The 26792-nt window shown below is 36.7% G+C and overlaps 1 protein-coding gene across 11 annotated transcripts in view; it reads left to right on the top strand.

The window, feature by feature from the left end:
• The window catches only part of ZMYM2 (zinc finger MYM-type containing 2), a 92588-nt gene that overhangs the window by 24153 nt on the left and 41643 nt on the right, over window positions 1–26792 (top strand). For 10 of the 11 annotated variants that reach the window (XM_054815963.1, XM_054815991.1, XM_054816000.1 and 7 more), the window contains 5 exons: window positions 6278–6563; window positions 10090–10255; window positions 11132–11344; window positions 23953–24103; window positions 24864–24979. In XM_054815963.1, the coding sequence (XP_054671938.1) occupies window positions 6278–6563; window positions 10090–10255; window positions 11132–11344; window positions 23953–24103; window positions 24864–24979 (932 nt within the window). The remainder of the gene's footprint in view (window positions 1–6277; window positions 6564–10089; window positions 10256–11131; window positions 11345–23952; window positions 24104–24863; window positions 24980–26792) is intronic. The other variant, XM_054816020.1, reaches the window with a different exon arrangement.

Below are 26792 nucleotides of genomic sequence, written 5' to 3'. Positions count from 1 at the left end.
AAATGGGGGCCAAGTTGTGGACTCACATATTCCTGCAGTAAGTTATACACACTTTAGAATTGCTGTTTAGTTGCCTGTGATAATACATATTTATGTAGTACGACACTTAATTTGTTTGAACTGGCTGGTTTTGTTCTATATTGCTGTGTAAATAGCAGTACATTGTCTCCTGATTTAGCAAGTAAACAGGTATTGCTAAAAGCCAAATGGAGCAGCCATGAATGGAATTGCTATTCTACAGAATTTAAGTTTTCACATAAGACATTTAAAATGTTCCAAGTTCAACATATACTGGTACTCTGCTGCTCTGTTAGGCTAGAAGTAGAAGAAAAAGTCAAATTACTACTTTTGCTGTAGGTTTAACTTCAGACAAGTTAGGGCCATTTCAAAAGGAAAATTTAAAACTGTTAGAATCTAGGTGCAGTAGACCCTTGTTGATGCGCTATTTCTTAACTTTCTCATATGCTGATTAAAACATGGATTTTTTTTAACCTATTTTTCAACAAACATTTAAATAGCACACTGCTTCAATTTGGTTGTATTACTACCAAATGTATTTTTGCACAAGTATTAATACCTTTCATATTGTATTATGGAAATGGCAATATGAAGCTTAGCTTCGTAAGTTGGATGTTAGGTTGTGGGGTTTTTGTGTTAATCATGAAACTGATTTCAAAATTTGACTTCTGAAGTTGAAAGCTGGGAAGTTTTTATAGTCTGGATGTCTCAATGAATAATTTAGAAATTCAGATACTAATCTTTTAAAACCAATATTCCCACTACTGCTAGTTGATCCCTTAACACAATAATCATATACCTTGTTTATCACAGATGGTCAAGTAGTTGTAGATGAGAACTTAAAGGTTTTCCTTAAAATAGTGCCTTCGTTTTTCTGGGGAAAGCACATCTTAAGAAAATCAGTATGTACTTTCCCTTAAACTACTGAACTTTTATTTTTTGGTGTGATTAGCAGACACACACCAGAATTTTGCTGGTATGAAGTCTGATAGGCTGAGATCATAGCAGCATTGAAATAGATTGAGTTCAGAGGAAGTTTACAGGTGGATGAGAGACACGTATTTCATCGTCGTGAGGATTTTTTTATGGCTGTGGTCTTTGTATGTGAAAAATAAAGAGCAGTAGGTTCAAAAGGAAGCAGAAAGGGCTGCCACAGGTAAAAGGCAAGGAGAAAAATACCAAATGAGAGGAATTAGAGAAATGACCAAGAACGTGAGAATAAGAAACAAGAGGAGGAAAGAGGGTAGACAGCTATAGTGGAAATGGCTTTTACACAAGAGAAAAACTGAAACACAATAGGTGCAGATCATTTACAGGTTACTGTACTTACAAAGATGTAAGGGAAAGATTTTCAAGATAGAAGTTTCAATTTTGTTCTTTTTCTCTGGAAGCTACCTCCTTTTCTTCTAGAAAATCTTGTTGGTAGAAGTTAACCCTGCCTGTTAGAAGCTTTGATAATATGACAGGAAGCATTTGTTCTTAAATGTTTAATGTATTCTACACAATTCCAGTCTAAGATTGCTAAGGATAGATTATTCTTTTCTGGATCAGTGGTGTTCCATCTGTTCTGATTTCCAGATTTCGAAAATATTTCCAATGGAGGTGGAGACTCCTGCTTAGTTAATTTAAGCATAGTGATGATAAGAATGCTTTGATTTATATAATTTGAAGATCATGGATGGAAAAGTGCTGCTTATTGTTCAGAAATAGGATGCAGGAAGTTGTATAGCAAACTTTGTTTTCAGATACCACAACTTTCTTTAGGGATATGCTAGCTAGCATTTGTTGAATGTCAAAACTTTGCTTAAGGACTTAGTACATCAACTTACAGAGCAGTTTTGCAAATTTTGGAACTAGTCCGTTACCTAAAGACATTCTAGCTTGCATCTTGGAAAAGATGTATTTTTCATATTTGCTTCTTATATAGAGGATTTGAAGCCTTGAAGATGGAAACACGTATTGTTTCCTGATGCTTCTTTTTTTTTCCTTAGTGACAAAAGAATCAGGATGTGTAACATCTATATGTTGTTAGAAAAACAGTAGATCAAAATTGTTGATAGCAAGGCTCTGGCAACTACATTATATGTATTTGTATCAGAAATAGTGTGGCCAGCAGGACTAGGGAAGTGATTGTGCCCCTGTACTCGGTACTGGTGAGGCTGCACCTCAAATACTGTGTTCAGTTTTGGGCCCCTCACTACAAGACTCAAGTTGCACCAGGGAGGTTTAGATGGATGTTAGGAAAACTTCCTTCACTGAAAGGATTGTCAAGGGTTGGCACAGGCTGCCCAGGGAAGTGGTTGAGTCACCATCCCTGGAGGTATTTAAAAGATATGTAGATGTGGTGCTTAGGGATGTGGCTTAGTGATGGACTTGGCAATGTTAGGTTTATTGTTGGACTTAATAATCTTAAAGGTCTTGTACAACCTAAATGATTCTTTGGAAGATTTCTGCTGGATCAGTATTAGTCTATCCTCCTTGGCTAAGTGCACCCACTATATGGGAAGCAGTAGGTGCATAACAGAGAAACTTCTGTCCAACACATTAATTCAGAACCTAATGTCCTCAGTAAGCATTGGCGTACATTTGATAGAATGGTTTGGGTTGGAAGGGACCTTTAAAGATCACCTAGTCCAAGCCCCCTGCTATGGGCAGGGACACCCTCCACTAGACCAGGTTGCCCAAAGCCCCATCCAGCCTGGCCTTGAACACTTCCAGGGGAGGGGGCATCCACAGCTTCTCTGGGCAACCTGTTCTAGTGCCTCACCACCTTCATTGTACGAAACCTTACTCCTTATGTCCAGTCTGAATCTAACCTCAGGTGGGGTGTCACCAGAATGGAGTGGAGGAAGAGAATCACCTTCCTTGACCTGCTCACCACGCTTCTTTTAATGAAGCCCAGGATACAGTTGGCTTTCTGGGCTTCAAGCACACATTGCCAGCTCATGCCCAATTTTTCATCTACCAATATCCCCAAGTCCTTCTCCTCAGGGCTGCTCTCAATCCATTCATCCCCCAGTTTGTATTGATATTCAGGATTGCCCTCACCTGGGTGGAAGACCTTGCACTTGGCCTTGTTGAGCTTCATGAGGGTCACGTGGGCCCATTCCTGAAGCCTATCAAGGTCCTGCTGGATGGCATTGCTTCCCTCTAGCTTATCAACTGCACCACTCATCCTGGTGTTATCTGTAAACTTGCTGAGGGTGCACTTAATCCCACTGTTGCTGGTGAAGATACTGAAGAGTATCAGTCCCAGTACAGTCCCTTTAGGGACACGGCTTGTTACTGGTTTCCACTTGGACATTGAGCCATTAACTGTAATCCTTTGGACGCAACCATCTAGCCAATTCCTTATCCATCAAATCCATGTCTCCAATTAAGCAGCAAGAATGTTGTGGGGGACCATATCAAAGGTCTTTGAGAAGTCCAGGTAGATGAGCTTCAGGTGCTTTTGGACTGGAACTTAGATTTTGTTTCTCTGAATGGAATCTAGTTTTTGTGCATCAAATCTGCTCTAAAAACAGAACCAACACCTAGTAAATTGACAGTGCAGTTCAGAATGGCCTGATGTGAACCAGGTCACTAGTGCAGATGTAGCTGAATATGTTTCAAGAGCTGTATACTTCTGTAAAACTTTATTACTGTCTTCCTCTTCACCTCTGCCCCAAGTTGTGATACACCTTCTCAGTTCAAGGATGTGAAAAAGAGATTTTGCAGATCCTTTGTAGAGAATATAAAGTGAAAGAGGTAATGTGGTTAAAAAGATGTGAAGAAAAGTCACAATATAAAAATTAATGTCTATGAAGGCATGATGTGGAAGGAGTGAAAGCAAAAAAAGGCAAAAAGATCTTTAGATGTTCTTATGCTATGTTTGTGGAAGGAGAAATGCAATGAAATGTCAATTAAGGGAGGCTGTCTGAAGCCTTAAGATACTAAAGAAATACTGAAATAATCTTAATGAGGTACTAGGCAGTCATGGCAAAAGTTTCAAACCCAAATAAGCCTAGCAAACTCAAGTTTTCCTGAGGTGGCAGTTGAGCACTACTGCAATTACAAGCATGTGTAACTACTGCACGTGCTATGTATTCCTGGTAAGAGATACAATGTGCTCCCACTTGAAACCTATGAGAAAAGAGGAGAATTATCAAAATATTTTGAGATGTTAAGGTGCTACCAGAGTATAAATATATCTGAGGTAGTAGACATAATAGTATAGAAAAGTTTTGAAGAGGGCACTTGAGTGAATTTGAACTTCAAGCACTGTGGTAATATCTTAGTTTGTCAGTATGGATAATCATGCCTTCAAAGGTAAACCTCTTCAATGGTTTAGAGAGGAATGTGTTTTGTTCTGCTTCCTTTCCCTCTTCCCCTCACACCTCTGTTCCAACTCTTCTGTTTACCCTCAAGCATTGCAATGGGCAAATTTCCAACTTCTCTTATATGCCTGAGAAATAGGACATCCTTGATGGTTATAAAGTCACACTGGAAAAATGGTCTTCTACTTGCTAAGGAGTGTACATTGTTTGTTGCTGTAATAAGGGTTCTTGGAACTTTGTCCCTAAAATTATTTTTAAAACTGTGCAGCAGAATATGTTAATAAAACCCTCTTGGGGCAAGATAAGACGTAGGAAAATAGTATGAGGAAAGGGTGCCTTCTATGTAATGAATGGTTATGGACCAAGATAATGTTCCGTACGAATAAGGTATGGGCAGTTGCTGAAGTCTATAGGTTAAGTTTTTTGTTATCTGAAGTTACAGAATTTAAAATCATCTCCAGGAATACACTGAGTTACTGCAGTAAGACATACAAGGCTTTAGCATTCTTATTTAGTTACAGTCAATGCTGTGTTTACTCTTTGCTTAAAAGTAGTAGTACAAGTACTGCCAACTACAGTAATATTTATGCAGGTGTTTACTATTCAGTAGGTAACAGTGAAGTACTATTCTAGATACTGGGAATAAAAAGCTTGGAAGGTAAGTCCCAAGTGCTGTGACACTATTTGAAATAGCTGACACACACTATTGAAAATGTGTATAAATGTTTTTTATAATGGAAAGAAGTTTCTATTCAGGTTTTAATTCATGCTTAAGTAATGTATCATTCTTGGCATTCTTCAGAAGCTCAACGTTCCTAAATTCTGGTGGTAATTATTTAAAATGAAAGCTTAAAATTCCAGAGAAAAGCCTAGAAATTGTGTTTTATTGGGGGATTTTTTTTTCCCCCCAGAACTGTATATTCTGCTCCAAACCAACATACCCAGCGTGTAATTTAACAGAAGTATGTGATCTTTCTAGATGTATTTCTGTTAGAGAAAAAGTTTTACTTAAATTCTTGTTATGCAAGTTACTCTGTGGCATGTTATTCTACAAAAGATTGGGAAAAGATGACTTAGTTCAATAGTAGTTTGTTGTCCAAAACTACAGATGGAGTTCTAGTGGAGTCTGGAACACGGGGACATGGATTTGTGTACTGCCAGAACGTAACGAAATATTATTTTCTAGGTTCATTGATTTCTACTGAGGAAGACTTGGAACTCTCATGACTTTGCCAGTTTGCACATTAAGTGGTATTCATTGTATTGAAAAGGTTATTGAGAAAACCAGGAATTCTTTCAGAAGTCAATGACACAGATGCAAATCCCAGCTGTGGACACACTGTGCTTTGCTTTAACTGCAGTATAGTTCTCTGGCTGCAGGCTAGTCTAGGAAATCGGTATGGGGAACCCCAGCTCTAGGGTTTATCAATGAGGCCGGACATGTGAACTTTTACAGATGCTTGTTAAAGTTTTACAACAAAATAACTAATGAAAATGTGAGATTTCATGTTCTTTCAGATTTGCAGATTTTATATCTCAAACCTTAGTTTAGAAATTCCATGTTCTCTGTTGGTTTGGTGTTTTTTATTGCAGTTGGTAATTGCAGTTTTGTTTCTCTGAAGATAAAATTGCCAGTTTGCAAACCCAGTGCAAGTGAATTAAGGTCTGCAAAACTTGTCACTAGCCGTAGGATGGGACCATCCTGAAATTTGTTCATGTTTTGAAGCTTTCTAATAATGGAGAGTGGTACCATCAAACAACATTTTACTTTCAACCTGAATTTCTAAAATAGGATCTATCTTCTGTTAATTGTCAGTTCCAACAGAAAAAATATTTTTATGATCATATGCCTGTGAATATTACTCTGTGTAGATGTACATGTCTGTTCACTTGGGTTTATATTTCGTTTTGTTTTTTTTTTTTTTTTTTTTTTTGTCTTGAAGATTCTTGGATATCCCAGTCAGCTTCCTTCCCTAGGAATCAGAAGCAATCAGGTGTGGATTCCTTGTCACCTGTAGCATCGCTTCCTAAACAGATTTTCCAGCCTTCTGCCCAGCAGCAGCCTTCTAAACAGGTTAAAGTCACATGTGCAAACTGCAAAAAGCCTTTACAAAAGGGACAGACTGCATATCAGCGAAAAGGATCAGCTCACCTTTTTTGTTCTACTACCTGCCTCTCATCGTTCTCACACAAACCCACTCCAAAGAAACTTTGTGTTATGTGCAGAAAGTAAGGGATTTTTAAATTTTGTTTCATATTAGCAGCTAAATCCAGTAGCACTTGAGATTCTTATGCATGTATGAGAATTGCTCCATTAATGATATAAAATCTGATTATAAACCAGTACTTTATATAGTGTCTTTAATGTTGTTTGGAAATGTTGAACTCACTGTGTCTGCTATAGCAAAATAAAAAGCCTACCAGCTTTTGAATTCAGAGTATGGTAGATTGTTTCTATGGAAGCCAATACATTAAAAATTACTAATTTTTTTAAAGACAAGGTGTTAGAGTTACAGTGTTATGTCCTGTACAAGATACATTCTTTATAGCTAAAGACCTTTATGAAAAAACTGGACCTTATATTGTACAGAAAGCATTCCTTTTGATAGATGAAGATATAAAATCTAGAGGCTTTAGAAGGGAAGAGAAACTGATATTTGCAAGAAATAGGGGAGAGAAGCCTTAGACTTTCCCCATAGTTAGGGGCAACTATGGCAACTTTTGAAGTTGAAGATGCGGTAAGTGGGCAGTACAGGGAGTGACAAGCATACCTAGAAGTGGCTTATTCTAAATTATTGCTTAGGTTTGACTTGTAATTTTCATTATTTCCCAAACTTAAAATTACCAAAGAGAAATCTTCTGTAATTGTACTATTGTAGTATTAGGTGTACGAAATAGCTGTACTATCTTTTTCTCTCAGTGTACTGATTACTGAGATACTTGCACTTCTTCATATTTTTTTCCGGTAAAGTCTCAATCCAGTGCATCCTGGAGCAACACTAGTTAAATAATGAATTCTTGCTGAACTAAAGACGACTTGCAGTAAAGACTGCCTTTGTTATTGTATGTTTTGGAGAGGGTGATCTTTGCTCAATCACAGTTTTAAACTACTGAAAAAGTTATATTCAGTATGCAGTGTAGTGGATTAATGTATTCAGATGTAAGCTACTGATCTGAATCTTTTTTTTTTCCTTCAGACTCAGTAAAACTATGTAGAAAATATTGATATCCTGTGTGTATTGGTACCTTGGTACACTGAAAACCTCGCAGATTTAACATATTTTAGCTTTTTAAAAAATTCTCTCAACCTTCGTCTCTACAGAGTTAGGTAAAAGCACTCTGTACTCTTTCTGTTGACTTGTACATGTTTATACACTTTTTTAGAAGTAATCTGGTTACTACCATATTCAGCTAGCTGTATTATATATAAAGATGCAGATTAGACTAATCTTTTTATTTCTGACTGAAATCTTGAAAACTCATGGCTAATTCTGTGCTCACTTGCAACTTTGGAGATACTTACCTGTGTATTGTAAGAGGCTGCACACAAAACTGCCCTAAATGAAAAAGCTTTATTTTTGAATGATGAGAAAAATACATTATTTCCAGCTTTTGCGATTATTTAAAATAGTTTGTTTAGTGTATTTGATTTCCAGAGAACCTCTGTGAAGTCACCTTTGACAGTTTTTGAGGTGAAGTTTGTCTTTGCTCTTCCACTAGTATGCAGTTGCTTACACAATCACAGTTAAATAGTAGGCAGTATATGCATGAAACTGTTCCTCTGTAGCATGGCTTTGCTGTGAAGCCCAATCTTTTCCAGCCTTTTTTTTGCCTCATTGCCAAATTTTTGGTATGTGGTCGTAGCAAGGTACTCTTTGCTCTGTACTTGCTTCAGTGTTCTTTTCCTCCTAAAGCAGACTGTTGTCAGATTGCAGTTCAGTAAAAGGATAAGGAAACTCTGTCAAAATCACAAAGATGTTGTATGTAAGTTGGATAGATGATAATAGTTGATATGTTATCGGTCGGACTTTCAGAGGTAATGCTTAGATTTATCTTTAAATGTGTGGATTACTTTAAGTGGAAAAAGTGAAGCCTACAATAACCTTTTAAAAAAAAATTGTATAACTGCATCTGAAGAGTCAGAATTCTTACGAATTTTTATCATAAACCACTTTTCTAGCACTCTTCTGAACCTCTATAACTACATAAATAGCATAGGAATTATTATAAGAAGGAAAGTATAGGAAATATCTGATATTCTCCTTAGTTAATTTTTATTGACTTGTGTTACACTTTTTTGACTTCACACTTGGTTCCTTTGATACAAGTTAATAGTGTGTGTAAGTCCTGGTGGAATCCAGCCAGAAACTGTAAGCTACTCAGGGCAGGAGCTCTGGTTTTGTTTTGCAGAACAGAAGTGATAACGCTCCCCAACACAAGTCCCTACTAGCTTGCGAAAGGGTAAGCCAAAATCTGCTGACTTTCCTTTGATGGAAGAAGGCAGGCTTGCAAGTGTTAATATCCAGGGGCAATACAAGTTTATTGTCAAGGGAGTCTGTCTAGGGAAGCATACAGCATTTTTCCAACGTTTTCCACTCACCTTAGTTTCAGGGCTCCTAGGTATGAGTGTCTGGGGCATGTCTTTTCCAGCTGGTGATCCATCATGGTGTCAGTGGAGATCCAGATGTGCCCAGTCAGCTTTTTTATTTATTCTGACCAATAGTATGTCCTGTATGTCAGTAATTGTTTGTTGGGTTTGGGTTTTTTTTTTTTTTTTTTGCCTAGAGGACAGAAGGGAAGGCTTTTATTTCTTCTCCTTTCTGCTTCCAATTTATGGTATGTGATAGTATGGGATTAACAGTGAAACTACCTAAGTAATTACCTTAGAATTTTGGGAGACCTGATTACAAAGGTGCACTGACAAGCATGGTGTTAGTGACTTTGCTAGGTTTGCAGATGTGCACAGCATACAGTCGAAGGTCACAGAAGTCTAGAATTTCAGTGAAAAACAATGTAAGTCAGTTTGTTTAGAAGAAGGCTTGCTCTATTTCAAATTAATTTTATAGATGATTGCTTGTCTGGTTTAGTGCATTAAATTGGTGCGGTTTCATGGGCAACTGCATGAACTGTTCAGGTGCTTTGGAACTTTAATGAAGGAATTAACTTTTTTTTAAATGATAAAACTAGGCAAGTTTGTGGTAGAGTTTTAAGCTTTTTTTGTTATATTTGTAAGTGTGAGAAAACAACCTTCTCTCCTCCCCTCATTCTATCTGGAGATTAATTCCAGAAATGGTGGAGTTACATACAAATAAAGACCATTTCTTGTCTTTTACTATCAATCTGAATTTTTCATATGAAACTTCAGTGTAGTTTTTGTGTAAAGTTGCAGAAGAGCTAGTTTAAATTTGCTGTGTTCATTTTTTGTATGAGATTGAGTTTTCCACAGCTGGTACCTAATGATGTGTTAATGTCACTTAGTTCTAGAATAATGTAATGGGGGAAAAAATAAACCCAATACAAACAAAAAGGTGTTTTTACACAGGAAAGACATTGTACTTGCAGTACTTAGAGTAGTTGTAAAAATATTATTAAACTTCTTAATGTTTGACATGTGACTAACTGTACACCCACAAAACAGGTTTGAAATGTAAGCATTGAAAGGAAGAATCAATCTTATAAGATGTAAAATGTTCTTGTTTAAATACATGTATGTACATATACACAAGCACACTAGAGGGGTTTTTTTGTCTTTCAGAGATATAACAACAATGAAAGGTACCATTGTTGCTCAAGTTGATTCAAGTGAGTCTTTCCAGGAGTTTTGCAGTACATCATGTTTAGCCTTCTATGAAGATAAACAGAATCCCTCGAAAGGAGTTTTGAATAAATCAAGATGCACTATTTGTGGTAAACTAACTGAGGTCTGGTTGACTGTTTTTTCTCTTATCTTTCTCAGTAATGACAATATTAATAACTTATATTCTGAAATAAGATAACTGAAAATAAGGAGATTTAAAATATGATTCAGTATTTTCATATGCAATGAGATATTGAGATATGCAGGCTTAACATTCATGAAGAGCGACTGAAGGAAGAAAGAATTCAAAGAGGTTAATATTTGATTTTTGCTTCAGAAACTTGAAGTGCCTTTTGCTGATATCTTGTAGCTACTGTCAACAATTTGATTAGGCGTAGAATCTTGTAATTATAACCTAGATCTCCCATGCAGAAGAACTGCTGTTGAAAAAAGTCAAGATTTACTGTATTATTTATTTTTACTGTATATTTTGAAAGATTATGCAAATGTTTTTGGAAATATGTACAAGATATGTAATTTTAAATTCTCATTAATGTATTAATTTATTCTTGATGGCATTACTGGGCTCACCATAGTTCAGGCTACTACTTCACACACCATGTGTGTCTGGCCAGTCTTCATATGCCATGTTGTTAGCCTGCAAATTGAGTATTTTATAAAATTGCATAAACTGACCTTCTGCTCTGATACGCAATTATTACATCCTTCTCTGTGATCTTCACTTCTAGACTACAAGAACAAATGTAGAACAATATTTTATTTTATTTTTTTTTTTTTTAGAACTTTGGAGACAACAGAAACACCAATTTCTGTTTCTGTATTTCATGGTCATTTCAAGCATCTCTGTTCTTGGATAGTTAGCTAGTATAATCTGGTTTTAGTTATTGTACTTGAATGTAAAACTTTTGGCTTGTCTAGTTGTTTCAGGCAACTTTGTGCTTGTGTGGTGATAGAATACTTTTTTATTTTTATTTTTTAGATTCGTCATGAAGTTAGCTTTAAAAATATGACTCATAAGCTGTGCAGTGATCATTGCTTCAATAGATACAGGATGGCAAATGGTTTAATAATGAATTGCTGTGAGCATTGTGGGGAGTATTTGCCCAGTAAAGGAGCTGGAAACAATATTCTTACTGTTGATGGTCAGCAGAAAAGATTCTGCTGTCAGAACTGCGTTGGTGAATACAAGCAGGTAATTACTTCTTTACCTATAACTTAAAATTAAATAAACAATAACACTCCTTAAATTTATCCTGTTATTCATAACATGTTTTTACTTCTTGTTAGAAGTCTTAAATAGCATACTTCTAAAAATGATATAATGTCAGTGAGGGCAAACTAGCCAGAATGGACCTTTACTACTAGCTTTTTTTGATGTTGCTGTAATAGCAGTACCTATTTGTTATTCATGAAAATAACATTGAAATTAAACTTTCGGTTAATAATTTCTGTTTTTTTCTAATGCGTGTATCACAAGTATATTAATAGCAAGCCTGACACACAAGCTTAAATGATGTTCTCTTTTAGATACAAAAGCTTGTTTGTATGCAATAGAAACATTCAAAAATGTGGAGAGCATACAGATTGGACATTGCTGTGAGAATGCTTTGAGTGATTATACGTTGGCTGTGTACGTGTGCTATGGCTAACCTCCTTCACTGTACAGCATAGACTTCAAAATTTATTGTTACTTTCACCCTTCCACATGTTAAATTTTGTGCTTTCATTTTCTTTACTTGGTTTGATTGTTATTTATTCTTAAGACTGTCAAGAAATAATAATTGTTGTGGTTAAAAATAATTCCAAATCAAGAAATCTGAAATTGATGTCTCTTAAATATTACAGAGCCAGCTTAGCTCTGAACCATTGCTAATGCTGGCTGGAAGGTTTAAATGTTAATCATGGTATTTATGGTATAATAGGATAGCTCTGAAATTTTAAATATTTTGGGGCAGGATATGCAATTTGGGGATTTTTTTTTTCTTTGGGTTTTTTTGCTTGGTACATTCTGCCCTGAGTGTATAGGGATAGTGTTATGAAATATGAAAGTACTATTTTACTAGCAAGAAATTTCTTCATCTGATTTTGAAGTTCACGCTTGAATATGTGAGCGGCCCCAGCGCTGCACATTGCTTTGGGTTCTTTCTTCATCTCTTTCCATTTTTAAGAAACCAATGGTCCAAGAGAAAAGGGAGTGCAGTGCTGAATGTTTTTCTTCAATGTTGCATCATGTATGTTTGTATTTTCTCTTTGGACATTCAGTTTTGATACTTTTGGGGATGGCTGTTCTTGTGTATATGCAATGTGCAAACAGCAAATCTGGAAACATGCATTTGTAAACAGCGTAACTGAAAACATAACATAAGCGTTATTCTTTTGTCACAGCTATACCAAAAGGGACAGGATAGGTTTCCAAGATACTAAAAACATAGGCATGCCCAGAAGCCATGGAAAGACTTGAAGAAACGTTGAATACTGTCTCTCGAAGAAACAAAAAGGCATGACATTAACTTTGAACTTGAGACATTCCCACACAACCAGTATAACATGCACTGCACATGGAATTATGAAATGAACGTGGAATTTTGAGAGGTCAAATGATAAATCTGTACTTAACTCATTATAGACTGTACTCTTATTTGTTCAGATATTGTTGTATTTTGTGTTTAGATATGTATTTGAGAATGAGAAGGATATGGGTAGCAAGTTGTATGTTCCAGTTTGATTTGGGGAGGAGGAGCAGTTTGCAGTACCAGGAACCTTCACAAGTAGCGTTGGGTACTGTGCATTATTGTGAGGATCCTTAAGAGAACCTTTAAAATTGAGACGCGTTTTTTTGGTGCATTCAGTTCTGACAGCAGACTGTATTCAAGCAAGTTCTTAATTCTTTTGTGGAAATATTTTGTACTGGGGAACTGTAATAGGCTGTGAGAAGCTTAATTCTAGTGCTTATGTGCACCTGGTTTGGAGTGGTGATGAAGTGTAAATCTTAACTGGTAGGTTTCAAATGTTCCTGGAGTGTGGGGGTTTTGGGGTATTTCTGATATAAAGAAAAACTCAAACTATAAAATTAGCAGGTTTTTTTTAGTGTATGTTGTTGTAGGTATCAAAGTTGCTCAGGACACAATTATTTGAGAATATTTAGTTGTCTAGCAGGATTTATTTAGGTTTGACCTTCCATTTGCATTAAGATTTTTTTGAAATGAATGTATTCACAGAATTCTGTTTTATATAAGGAATTTAGACTTTGGAAGATGTCACTGACAGCTCATTGGGCCACAATTGGTAAACCGTAGGTTGCTTTATTCAGTCATAATGTTTTCTTGGAAATTTCTTGTTAGATCTTGCTTTTAAAGGAGAACCCGTGAAGGAGAGAAATGGGAGAGTTGCTATTACATACTGAAATAAACTCAATGGAATCAATAATATAGGAGAAGTTGATGTATCATTTGATTACAGCGTTGTGTTGTACAACTGATTATCATGTGTCACATAACAGTTTTAGCAAATGTTTTCTTACAAACAGTTGTAAAATACATAGGTCTTATTGGTATGAGCTTTGTATTAAGCAGTTTATATTGTTAATGTTATACACCTATCAATATGCTATATATTTGTAGTAGTAATAAATGAAAACTGATTCTTATTACTTGTACCTATCTATATACTTCACCCCTATTTTTTTTAATAAATATTACACTGATTTCAACAAATAATTTTCAATAACTTATCATGGCCATTTTTTCTTCCTGGAATGAAAAAATTAAAATTTTGGGTAATAAAAATTATTGTGGCTCTCAGAATGGCCACTGAGTTCAAATAGTCCATCGGCTACAAAGGGGTTCTTTCCTCTGCTTTAGACTGTTGGTGGGAGTAAGAAACAATGTTATTCTGGGGATGGGGAGTAGTTTTTTTCTGAAGTGCCTAAGTCACCTTTTAAGGTGGTGGCTGCGCATAATTTTGTACGTACCAGTTTCAAAACCTGCTTTAAAACTGAGGCACAAATAATCTTGAATATTGCATTCTGTGTTTTGCTTTTCTGAGAGGTGATGGCTGTTCTTTCTTGCCTAAAACTGAAGTACTTACAGAGCTTAAGTTTCTTTCATATTAAAAAAGCTATGAAAAATAAATAGATTAATAAATTGTGTAAGAATTTGTAAAAAAATAATAAAATAAATAGACATAGCCTAACTAATGCTCATTGTGGTTGTATGCAAGAGCATGTTAATTTCCTGCTGGCACAACAGCGGTTCATGAAGATGGCTAAGTGCAAGTCAAGCTTTTTTAAAAAAAGAGAAAACAACAATAAAATCCTTCCACCGGAAATTAAATCACTGTGACAATTTAGATAAAATGTCAAAACCCATATTGGAAGTGGTTATATTTTTAAACCTGAAGATCACTACTACTTCTAGATCATAAATTCTTTACCTGTTGCACTGAGGTTGAAACTCTTCACATGTTGAGGGGCAAGAGGGACCTAAAGAATGATGCTAAACAAAATGAATAAAGCAAAAAAAACACTAGAAGAGAATGAGATCGTATCTGGCAAGGAGGTGGATAAATTGTCTATGTAATTGTGCAAATGCCGAAATATTTTCTTTCTTTGAGTAGACATTTCATATAATTAAAATGAGAATTTAACCATTTTAAAAATTACTTTAGTGATTAATTTAAAAATTAGTATCTATGCAACAAATTGAAACAGACCCCAAATATGCCTGCCATGAAGACATGTTGTTTCAGTGTTTCTTATACTACCACGTATTTTCTGTCTCTACAAAATTAGTCGACTGCCTCTTCAAGGCAGTTGCAATGTTGTTTGTGCTCTGGTTTGCTGGATTTGGGTACAGGCTTGATAACTTTGTTCTAAGGAACAAGTGAATTCTGTGACTTGGCTTGTGCAGCCAACCATACCTTTTTAATTTTCAGCTGTTCAACTAAGAAAAAACTGAGTCTGTGTCTACTTTTAAAAATACAGTCTTTAACTGCTTTGCTTACTGGCCTTATCAGTCCACAGTGCTCTTGATTCTGCCATGAAAGCATTCAATGCTTTAAGTTTCAAATGTTCCTTTACTTTTTTGCTTTGTTTCCTTAATTAAAATTCTTCTTGTTAGAAATGACTTGGGATTCGCTTGCTTTGGGTGCTTCTTAAAAGTGATGGTCTTCATATGCTGTCAAAAAAGGGGGGAAGGAGCTCTAGCGATTTCTTCATAGACTTCTTAATAGCTCTGGCATGAAGTGAGTGTGGGGTGAATGCAACCCAAATAAGTATTTTCCTAGTTGGAGACAATGCTTGCAGTCTTTTCATCTAATGAAAATTTTCCTTCAGTACTGAATAAAAGTGCATTTGATTGACTGACTTGATTAGATGAAGTCTTACTGCAGAATGTGCTTCCAGACTAACCACCCTGTGCCATGCCTATAAGCTATTCGCTTACAAGCAATAGAAAAAACCCAACCTAGGCAGGTGCACTACCTTGTTTTGAATTATGCTCCTTGCCAAACAACTGCTTTTGTGAAACTTATTAAAACTCATTTAATCTGCTATATCTGCGTGCTGGGGTTTAGGAGCCTTCACTGTATGCAATAATGAGCATATCAGTTCTGCAACTTTAAGATTCATTGCTTACGTGGAGTTTGCATTTAGTTTCACAAATTTATTATTTACTGTTTTAAATCTCACTGAACGCTATGCTAGAATGTCTTGTCACATAGTACTCAGTGGAAGTACCTAGGGTTTTCAACTTTGTCTTGTCCCGTGCAGCATCTGTTCTTTTTCTGTGCTTTTTTGCTATTAAAATAGATCTGTCCTCCTTTCTAGGACTGCTGCTTCCTGCTGTTGTCACTGCTTTGTAAACTCTTGTTTCCAACTGTCTGTTTCACAGTAAATACTGTTGACAAAACCAGTGATCATGAGAGTTGAACAGTCCCTTTAAATTGAAACATTAGAAATACTATTTTTGAATACTTTTTTTTTTTTTTTTAAATTTCTGGTCACTTCTGTGGTTTCAGCCAGTTCAAGCTGTGGTTTAATAGTGGCGTCTCTTCCTCATGTGGTAAACCACTTCTGTCTCACTTCAGGTAATAGCTTGTTATTAAGTAATCTCTCATAATCCTGACATCTGATACTGTGTACGCTTCTACAAATGGAGATGGCCTGATGCTTTTTACCCCATCTACTGTGGTTAAACAACAGAAATCTTTTATCAATCAAGAAACAGTCAATTCCTCTTTCTTCCTGCTTAGTGGTGTGGGGTTTTCTTGAGGCCTCTTGGCAATTATGCTTCCAGTTTCTTGCGTCTCTAATGCAAATCAAGTGTTTCTAGAAACCATCCTGTTTTTCTACCTTTTTTCCCCTACCTTTTTATTTACTTCTGTTTTCCAGAACCAGCTATTTTGCCATTTCTGCTTCGAATGTCTGTCTTCAACTGTAGAATTTGCTGCTCTTCAATAAAAACTATATAATCAGTTGCCTTAGGCACCTTAATATCAGTCATAGTAAGTGTTCAGGGTGTTATTTTGTTGATATTTTAGAAGACAAAGTGAGATGGATACATCAGTGATGTTAAAACAGCTTTGTAGTTCTGAAGTACTTACAGCAGTCAAAATTGTGAGATGGGATCTGGGTGGGAGCACGGGAAATTCTTGGGAAGAGGAAGCAAGGAAGTGGTATGAGCAGGCATCAGAGTTAGAATGGATATAACCACATCTGTGCACTGCTGTACCTGGAATAATTAGGCAGGGTTGAGGGGAAGAGGAAGAAAAAGCAAAACAGAAACAGCTGAAACATTTGGTTAATATAGAAGTAACTTGCTTTTTGAGGTAGGGGAAGAAGGGGTTTTCAGCTCTGCTTTTTGTGAAGGCAAGTGTGTTGAGTGGGAACAAACCTGGCAAAAAGAGGGAGTGCTGGCAGTTGGAGATGCCAAAGAAAAGTTACCGGACAAATTATTGATTTGGCTGTTTGCAGAGTTCAGCTGATGGAATGTAAACAAATCGCTTGGTGTTCAAGGGCCACAAAAGCAATTGCTTCAGCTTTTGCTCTTAAGACTTGGGTGTTACTCTTGAGTTTTAACTAATCTTAATCTCTTTTGTTGGAGCAGGGAAGGGTTTACAGTTGTTATACTTGGGGGAAAGATGATTGGGGTGCAGTATTTCAAAAGACTGAATAATACGGTTTCTTCTTTCTTTGCTGTTACAGATTCTGGTGGCATCTGCTTCTTTTCTTAGATGTGCATGTTGCTTCTAGATCCATCTGGACCATCCTTCTTTCAAATAAATCTGAAGTAGTTTAGCTGCTATATTCTTGATTGCTTTACTAATGGATCTCTGTTACCACAGAATACCATGTAGTGAATATCTCTGTTTTTCTACTTACAGAAATTTTCTATCTTCTTTCTCCTTTACCTTTCTATTCAAACACGGGTTGACTCTGTTTCTGTCCCAGAATATTCTTTTCTAGAAGCTTCCCCGGTATTCATCTTATTTCTAATCTGAAACTGTTAGTCTGTAGAGCTACCAGAGAGAAGTTTGCCTGGATTGAGAAGTATGTACTGATCTGTTTTACCATGGACAATATGAGTTTTAACTGCAAAGCATTTCCTTCCACTGGAAACAAATCTTTGGGCTGCTACATAGAATTGTAGCAATCAGCTGGTATTCTGGTGTTCTGAATTGACTGGCCCTTGCATGGGAGGAGTTGTAGCAAGAATACTGTCTTACACTGCAGGCATGTTCTTCATCCTGCTCTCTAGCCTTCTGAAGGCACATGAAGCAGATCATACTGCTTTTTTCAGTCAACAGTAAAAGTCTGTAGCGCAGCTCCCTAGATGCAAGGTACTAATAGCTTTATTGAACTACTCTTGCAGCCAGAAAGTTCAAGAATAGACACTTTCATTAGCTTCAGTTGCAAACAGAAGTGAGGTTTACTTCTAAAATACCATGAAATTACGGTATTGGTCTGATTTTTATTTTAGGACTTGATCTTTCTTCTTAGGATGTATGCAAGAAGAGCTCTAGACTTCAGCTTTCATGATGCTTTCAGTGAGATGTAAAGGAAGATTAAGACTCCTTCTAAAATGATTGTTGCAGATAATCGGAAGAAGAAAAATTCCTTGGAAACTCTCCAAGTGAATTATCTTATTTCCAGGAATTTGGATTTATGTTGCAACAATGCTTGTATTTCTGGAATATATCCCATTCATCTGTTTTGTCTTGCATCTTGATAGCCACTTTTGTAGTTGCCAGTTTAACACTGTCCTAGTGGACAGAATGAAGATTTTCAATGTGTAACTAGCAAGAATTTTCAAATCACATGAAGAGCTTTATAATACACCTTTTCTCAGTTACCTGTCATGATAATACCTACCATGAAGTAGATCTGATTTCTGTGAGTAAGTCTCTAATAGGGTGTACAAACAAGTCATGAAAGAGTGAGTGGGTTTAGAATCAAATATAATAACAGAAGAATATTCAGGATTCTACATTTACCTTAGACTTTATGCTTTGAAAGAGGTCAGATACGCAATGGGATCTAGCTAAAGTTAGGTCATCTCAATGCAGAATCTAGGTGGAGTAGGGCGGGAGAGGTGTAGTCAGACTACTGTGCATCAGACTTCCCCTCGCAGGGCACCGGGTCTAGAAATTTTGCCTCTGGATTAACTCTTTTTTTTTTTTTTACTTAGTAATCTAATTGATGCAATTTTCTTTCCTAATTTGATAGCAGTGTTTTTACTCAATAGTTTCCTTAAACTTGCAGTCCTTAAACTTGCAAATATTTTCATAGGGCACTGTAGATTTGAGTTCACCAGAAGCGGTGCATGGAAGGAAGATGCTTGGTAATCATGAATTGGTTTTGAGTTAATTCCATCTTTGAAGGAAACTTGAAACCAAGACTAGTTTGAATGTGCAGGTTTTTGTCTATAATCAGTTTTGCCTACCATTGAAGTATCACGAGGAGTGCGAGATGAAGCCAGTACTTCATCTGGATTGGAAGATAACTGCCAAGAAAGCAACTTTGCAGAAAAAGACTTGGATATCTTGGTGGATGACAAGTTGAACAGGAATTAGCGGTGTGCATTTGCAGCAAAGATGGCCAACTGCATCCTGGGTTGTATCACAGAATGCTTGAGGTTGGAAGAGACCTCTGGAGGTCATCTTGTCCACCCTGCTGCTCAAGCAGGATCACCTGGAGCAGGTTGTTCAGGACTGTGTACATGTGAGTTTTGAATATTTCCAAGGATGGGGACTCTGCAGCCTCTCTGGGAAACCTATTGCTGTATTAGCAAAAGTGTAGCCAGCCAGTCAAGGGAAGTGATTTCTGCCCCTCCCCACCACCAACCCTTCTGCACTTCTTCTAAGACTGCATTTGGAGCACTGAGTCCAGTTTTGGATTCCACAAGATGAAAGATGTTGACATAATGATGGAAGTTCAGTGGAGAGCTACCAGGATGTTAGAGGGCTGGAGCACATGACATAAGAGGACAGGCTTGGGAGGTCTTAGTCTGTTCAACCTTCAGAAGGCTAAAGGAGATCAGTCATCTAGTGGGAGGGTATAGACAGGACAAAGTTCGAATCTTTTAACTGCACAGTGGAAAGACGAGAGGCAACACACACAACTTGAAAACAAGGGGAAACTTGATATAGATAGAAGGAAAAGCTTTTTTTCTGTGAGGGTGATAAAATCCTCTAGAAGGGTTTTGGAATACTCATCCTTGGAGATGCTCAGATTTGACTGGGCAGGGTCTTAGGCAACCAGCTCTGGACCTGATTTGAGCAGGAGGTTGCACTTGACCTCTGGAGACATTCTGCGATCTACATGATTCTGTCATTCTCTACTTCTGAAACAAAGAATGAGGCAGTCATTTTCAAAATAAGAGGAAGTTTAGGTTTGGGTGTTTTTGTTTGTTCCCTCTTTACTTAATAGTGGAGATTTTGGTTGTCTTTGTTCTATTTTTGCTCTACCGGTGAAGTTCTTTCTTTTGTCTCCTGAGCATGAAATACCAACAACATTGATACATCTTTACATTTTTTACATTAATTTCTTTTCTGAACACCCAGTTTTCCTTGAGGATTGTTAAAATATTCAATTAAAAAGAAAAATGTTCTGTAGTAAGAACATGAGAACAGTTATTCTGGTTCCAATCAGGGATTGAGACTCCTGCGGGGTATGTAAGTGGGCATGCAGGAAGAGTAAGAACAGGACAGGTACTTAAGCTATTTTCCCCTGAGCATTCTCAACTTCTAACTCTGTAGAAGTCAGGGGATCTCTTGAAATTTATGCAATGTTTCTGTCTTTAGCGAATCTCTTTAATTAGTGCTTGACTAGTCTCCTTGTGAATGCATGTAAGCAGTTTTTCCATCCATGACAGTCTTTGGTAAGAAGTTCTGCTGAGCTGCTGTTTGTTAGGTGAGGAGCTACTTCTGTTGTTTGTTTTGAAACTACTTCTGTTGATATTCATGTGATTTCCCGTAGTTGTTAATATTAGAAAAGACAATGAACAGTTGATCCATAGTTCCCCACATTATACCTTTTTTGGTTCTGTCATTATCCTCTTAAGTTACCTTGTTTCCAAAAATCCTTACCTCATAAGAATGCTCTTTGACCCGAAGTATTACTGTAGTTCTCCGTAGTTTAATTGAATCTTCTCTTTGTTTATTGCAACTGGAAGGGTACTTCTGGGTAAGGATTCTCAAATGTTACTTTTTCTACAGAATGAAATTAATACTGCAGATTCTTAGAGATGAAAGATAACATGTTGTGATGGATGTGAGAGTAGAACTGTAAGTTACCCGAGAACCTTGAGAAGAGGGTGCCTCATCTGGAAATCTGACACTTAAGAACAAGAGAAAATTCTTGGTTTGCATTATGGCTGTCTAAAAACATTTGGGATCGTACAGTACGAGGTTCTCTGATGTCAATGGAGGAAGCCTTTGAGTTAGACTATTAAAAAATAAATGTTTGAGACACCTGTATAATGCTGATTGATTAATACTTTCAGGTATGCTTTAATCTTTTTTTATAATAGTGTTGAACTCCTTGGGTTTTGAATGGGTTTAATATTCAAACAAGTTTGGGGAGTGCTGGCAAGAGTAATAAAAATGCAGGAAAAAGTTCAAGTTGAAGGAGATGATTGTGAGATTTTGAGAGCAATAAATTTAAAGCAATTTTGGGTCTTTTATTTATTTTTTCTTCACTGGTGTCCTTTCTTCTTCACTTGTGTAACAACATGTTTAAACTTCTAATAATGCAGAAATATTCAAACCCTCTTCTTAGTTGCCATGACAAGAATAAAGTGAGAGCTTTGCTGTTATGCTTCTGTTTCTGCCCGCAGAATCTTCTGCATCCTTGGTATGTTCTTGGGAAATTCCTGTTCTTTGTAGTCTTGATAATTTAGCTCTAGGTTTGCTGTATTATTACTGGATAGTAATAAAGATTCTTCTCATTGCTTTTAAGTCTGAAAGATCTAGGGTGAAATCAGTAAACAAATCCAGTGTTATAAGGATGTTTGAAATTCAGAAGTGATGGATGTGCTGCTGCACTGTACTTTGTATGTATGATCCTTTCTTGACATCAGTTAAATAGCAAGATATTTGGGACACTGGTTAGGAAAAGCTACTTCTACTTTCAAGAGATTCTTGTTGAAACATGAAGGCTATTGACACAATGAATCCTTTCCAATTATTTTCTGATCAGCGTACTATAAATTCATTTATTATAACCCATATTTTCATCTTGCTGTCTCTTCAAGTCATCATGGCCTCAGCTTGATTTTTTTTTTTTTTTTTTCTTTTGGACCTAGAACTTGTGAAAGTTTCACTTACCTATGCATTGTTTTCTGATAATACTCCTGAAGGCTCTTTGTTAAGCTGTTTGCCATATTTGCATCAGTGCTTTTAGATTTACATTTTGGTTTACTCTAGAGGTATCAAGACTATTTGCACATGCAGATTTTCTGATGGTTGTTGTCCGTTAAGCTTGTTCCAAGTCAAGTCCTTTGTAAATTGTGACCTCCTGTATTCTCACTGATAATATAACTTGGAGTATTCTTGATGCCTTGCTTTTGTCTATTAGCCTGTCAGAGGAGATGAACATGTATTGGCAGAATAGCTCCAACTCATAGAACAGTATAATTGCTGCATTTTGGTTTTGGTACTTGGTGTGAATTTTGTGAATATTGTGGCTGATAAGGAGGATTGTTCGGTGCTGGGTAAAACTTTTAATGGCAAACAGAAAAATGAAGAAAGATGGGAAGGAAGGATGCTGGAGTCGTATAAAATATCCTCCTCTGGGTAGGAGCTTGATATCTTGGCACATTCTTGTTTGGAAGAAATCTACAGCAAAGATTTCATCAAAGCAGCATGTGGAGATTGTGAAGTTGTGTGGCACTTTGAAATTGTGCTGGTCTCTGCAAGGTGCTACACCCAATGGTGACAGAGGCGTATGTATTTGTACGTTCTTATGTACGTATTTTTAATAGAGGAAAGATGATACACGTTATAAACCCCTAAGTTTCTTCTCTGGCTGGCTGTAAGACTGGATTTGGCTAGTTGTCAAATGTAGGTAGATAAGGATGGGAAGAGCAAAGATAGCCACCGAGCTTTCTGTTACTCTGAACAAAGTGAAGCACCTATGAAACACACTTTGCCTTTCCTTCCTCCTTTAGTCCTTGAGGGAAAGAGAGCAAGGTAGTGCCACGGTCATTCCTCAACAGAAGGGAAGAAATCTTAAGTGCCTAAGAGTCAATAGAGTATTTCCTAATACTCAGTAAGGACAGAACCTGTGTGATAGGAGACTCATTGCTGTTCAAATGAGGAATTCTCCGTGATCACTGTCAAAACCATGATGATATTTCTATGGGCAGGGAAAGTGTCTAGACATTTTTTTTTCCTGAAACTTGCTTTATGGTGCTTGAGGTATTTTTCTAACACTGAAGTATGTAATACATGTAGTAGATCAGAACTATTTTGTGTGTTGACTGTCATTGGTATTTCTGCTTAGTGTGACTTTTTGTGCTTTTTTTAGAACATTTGTCCTTTCTGTGGAAAACTGTTGATTGACTGACTGCTGTGTTGAGAGATGTCAAAATTGAGTCTGTTAGCAGGTTCATGGAGTCACAGTTCCTCATTGAATCTAATGAGGAGCATAGGAACTCTGCAGCGTGTTTCTTCTGTCTGGAAGACTGGAACTAGGAGAGTTGAGAAGTTAGAGGTTCACCCAACAGTGCTGTTACCAAGAAACTGGTGTGCCCAACTCATACTTGATAATATTGAGGATGTTACCATTTGGAGAGTACAAATTTTTTCAGAGTTTAGCACCATTATTTATCCTTAATCTTTGTCATGCCAGACTCCTGTTTCTTTTCTTATTGCCACATCAACAAGGAGAGAGGAACAGAGTTGTTTCAAACTCTCCAACTCGGCATAACTTGCTGTATACTTTTACCACAGCTCACAGATGGTGAGATTTGGGATGTTTTTTTGGTTGTTTGTTGGTTGGGTTTTCTTTTTGGTTTTTTTGGGGGTTGCTTGGGGTTTTTTGAGGGGTATGTATTTGGTTTTTGCCTTTACACAGAAGTTTAGTTTTAGCCACTCTCTTCCAAGGCGTAAGACAGCCAACCGTAGCGCTGAATGCTCTTGAGAGGATGCTCATGAGAGCTAGTTAATATAGGAAGGTTCTAATGGGGGACCAAATCGCAGAAGTAAATAAGTTTTCTTCTGTGTTTGTTATACCATAATTTAAAACGAAAAGCCAAACATAGTTTTAACTAATGCATTGTTTTGCTTTGTTTTATATTTTAGAAATATGCCAAATTAACATCTTGTACTGGCTGCAGAGCTCAGTGCAGGTTTTTTGACATGACTCAGTGCATAGGACCTAACGGATATATGGAGCCATACTGCTCAACTGCATGCATGAACACACACAAATCAAAATATGCAAAATCACAAAGTAAGTGAAAAGGATGATGGATTTTCATCACTGATAAGAGTAGACTTTTTTTTTTTGAAGTTTGAACAGTGGGGGTGGGTTGTTTTGTTTAAGAAGTAATCTATGCACCTTTAGAGGTTTCTAAACTTAAGAATAAAAGATCATCTTCTGCTCAAAAGTAGTAAATGGACCTATGCGGGATCATTTTCTCCACTGGCCTTTTTGCTTGAATTCAAGAGTTTTCAACTGTCTTAAGGCTTCCAGGGAAAAAGTGTTGAGACCTAATGTGCTCTGATATGTCACAGAATGATAGTGCAATTTTCATGCATATGAATTAATATTCCCTTGTTTGTGATCCAACCCCATTTTATCTCCTTGAGCAACAATTGGAGAAGGATAGAGGTAGTTATAATGTATATGGATATTTTCTAGGTAAAATTTTTAATCTGGGTGAAAGGAATTGGTAAATAACTCAAAATGTGTGTTCTTCAATAGGCAAAGCAGGCATAGATCTCAGTTCAGCGAACTCAAAGTTGAAAATGCTCTAGTGAATTTTATGGAAAAAGATGTTATTTCATATTTAATGCAGATCTTTAATGGAAGAATTCCACAAAACCTCTGTAATTTCTTTTATGTGACTTGTAGAAGCTGACTGGAAAACAGACTAATCTTAGCTTTTTACATTTAAATGGTGGGAAGAGCTGACCTGTAATCCAGTAATTTTTTTTTTTGCGCTACTATTTTGTGTTTATTTTGTTTGTAAACTACGTTTTTCTTTTAGGTATGGAAATTATTTGCCACTTTTGTAAACGAAACTCTTTACCTCAGTATCAAGCCACAATGCCTGATGGAAAACTGTACAACTTTTGCAGTTCCAGTTGTGTAGCTAAATTTCAGGTTAGCTGTTGTGTTAAGTCTTTTCCTCCCTAAATAATTGTGTACCTGTATTTGTGTTAAGTATTTGCATATTAAACTAACTTGCTTCTATATACATGTCTATGAGCTATAATTAACATAGATGCTTTTGGCTCATAACTATTTGATCAAAGTACTGTTTCATAATGATAACACTAGTTGCTATCTTCAACTTATAAAATTGGGTAATAACAACTCATTTCTCCTTAATACCATAAGAAAATGCAAAGCAATAGTACTGCTCATCTTATTTTTACCACCCCAGCCTCTTTATGGAGATGAGCCTTACTGTTTTGTGTTGAAGATCAACAAATTTCATCTCTTATGCTAAATACAGTAACAAATTTCTCACGTAGAATATTGTACTAACAAAGATGTGTCATGGGGAATAGTGACTGTCTCTGAAATTAAAGGTTTGAGCCTAAGTTATTAGAATGTTTATGGGTGAAACTAGCTGTTTAAATTATGTCCAGAAACCAGAGAGACTTAATGATAGGCACGCTGGAAGAGGCTGCTATGCTTGTTGAAAATGTCATCTTTTTAGTATGACTTAAGGTTAAAACATATGTAAAATGTGTTGTAGTGATTAAGGTCTAGATGATCAAAGAACATTTTTAAAGAAAATATTTCAATTTTTTTCTATGTAAAAACAGTTTTCCCAGATGTGCACTGTATAATTGATAATTCCCTTCTCATGTGTCGTTGAACAGTTACACCCATACAGGGTTTTCCCATTTGTCATAAAACTTGGCTGTTTTCTGTCAACTGGAAAGCAAATCAATATCTTAATTGCCTCCTTAATATACCCTGGATAGGACCTCCATCGTGTAGCCCTGTCCTGCGCTTCCATCCTAACCAAGTTAGTAGATGTCTGTCAGTGGAACTGATTAGCAAAATAGATGCAGATTGTTAGTACGTAATGACAAATCTGTAATACTTCTTACAAATTCATTCGACATCTATTTTGTTCTACGTGGTCTTACAATTGATTGCAGCCCCAAAAGCTCTTAGAACAAAACCTTTCTGCTACTTGAGAAAAATAAAGCTAGTGAATGACAAATACAGCTTAGGCCTTCTTGGATTTGCAGATAGGTCAACATTATTGAATATAACTGCCGGATCAGTTGATGTTGGTTGTGGGTTTCTGATCTTACCTGAGACCTTGCTGATGCTTCTGTTGCAGTTTCTGTGCTACATGTAGATCTGTCTCTTTAATGTTGTAGTGGACTTTAGAGTAGCCACAGAGTCTGTGAATTCTCAGTAAAGATCAAAAATGGGTAGGTGGTCACTTTCTTACAGTTTGTTTGCTCAGACATCTCTGTTGGATTCTAACTTTTGACAGTTTTCATACATTCACTGTCCAGAAGAATAAAATATATTCACCGTTAGATAAGAGTCAATTGTATAGAATCACAGAATGGTTTGGGTTGGAAGGGACCTCAAACATCATCTACTTCCAACCCCCTGCCATGGGCAGGGACACCCTCCACTAGACCAGGTTGCCCAAAGCCTGTATGAGAACAGCTTCTTTGTTCTGTTCATTTTGTATTTAGGTGGAAAGGATGGTGTACCACAGTGTGAGCACTGGACTGCAAGTGTTCCCTTGAGGCTTTTCCATACTGAAGTGACGCATAAGGGATTGAACTAAACTGAAAAATGGTTTAATCCATTCAGGCAATTGCAATGTTTTCTCCAGTGATCTATTGAAAAAATGGCTGATTTGCTATGGTGCTCCATATTTTTCACTGTTTATTGATGTGGATAACTCATGTTCTAATCTTCTGGCATTATGTTA

Source organism: Grus americana, chromosome 1 (assembly GCF_028858705.1).
Source record: "Grus americana isolate bGruAme1 chromosome 1, bGruAme1.mat, whole genome shotgun sequence".
NCBI classification, from domain to species: Eukaryota; Metazoa; Chordata; class Aves; order Gruiformes; family Gruidae; genus Grus; species Grus americana.
The sequence above is the reverse complement of the archived record's forward strand: the minus strand, read 5'-3'. Positions and strand labels throughout refer to the sequence as shown.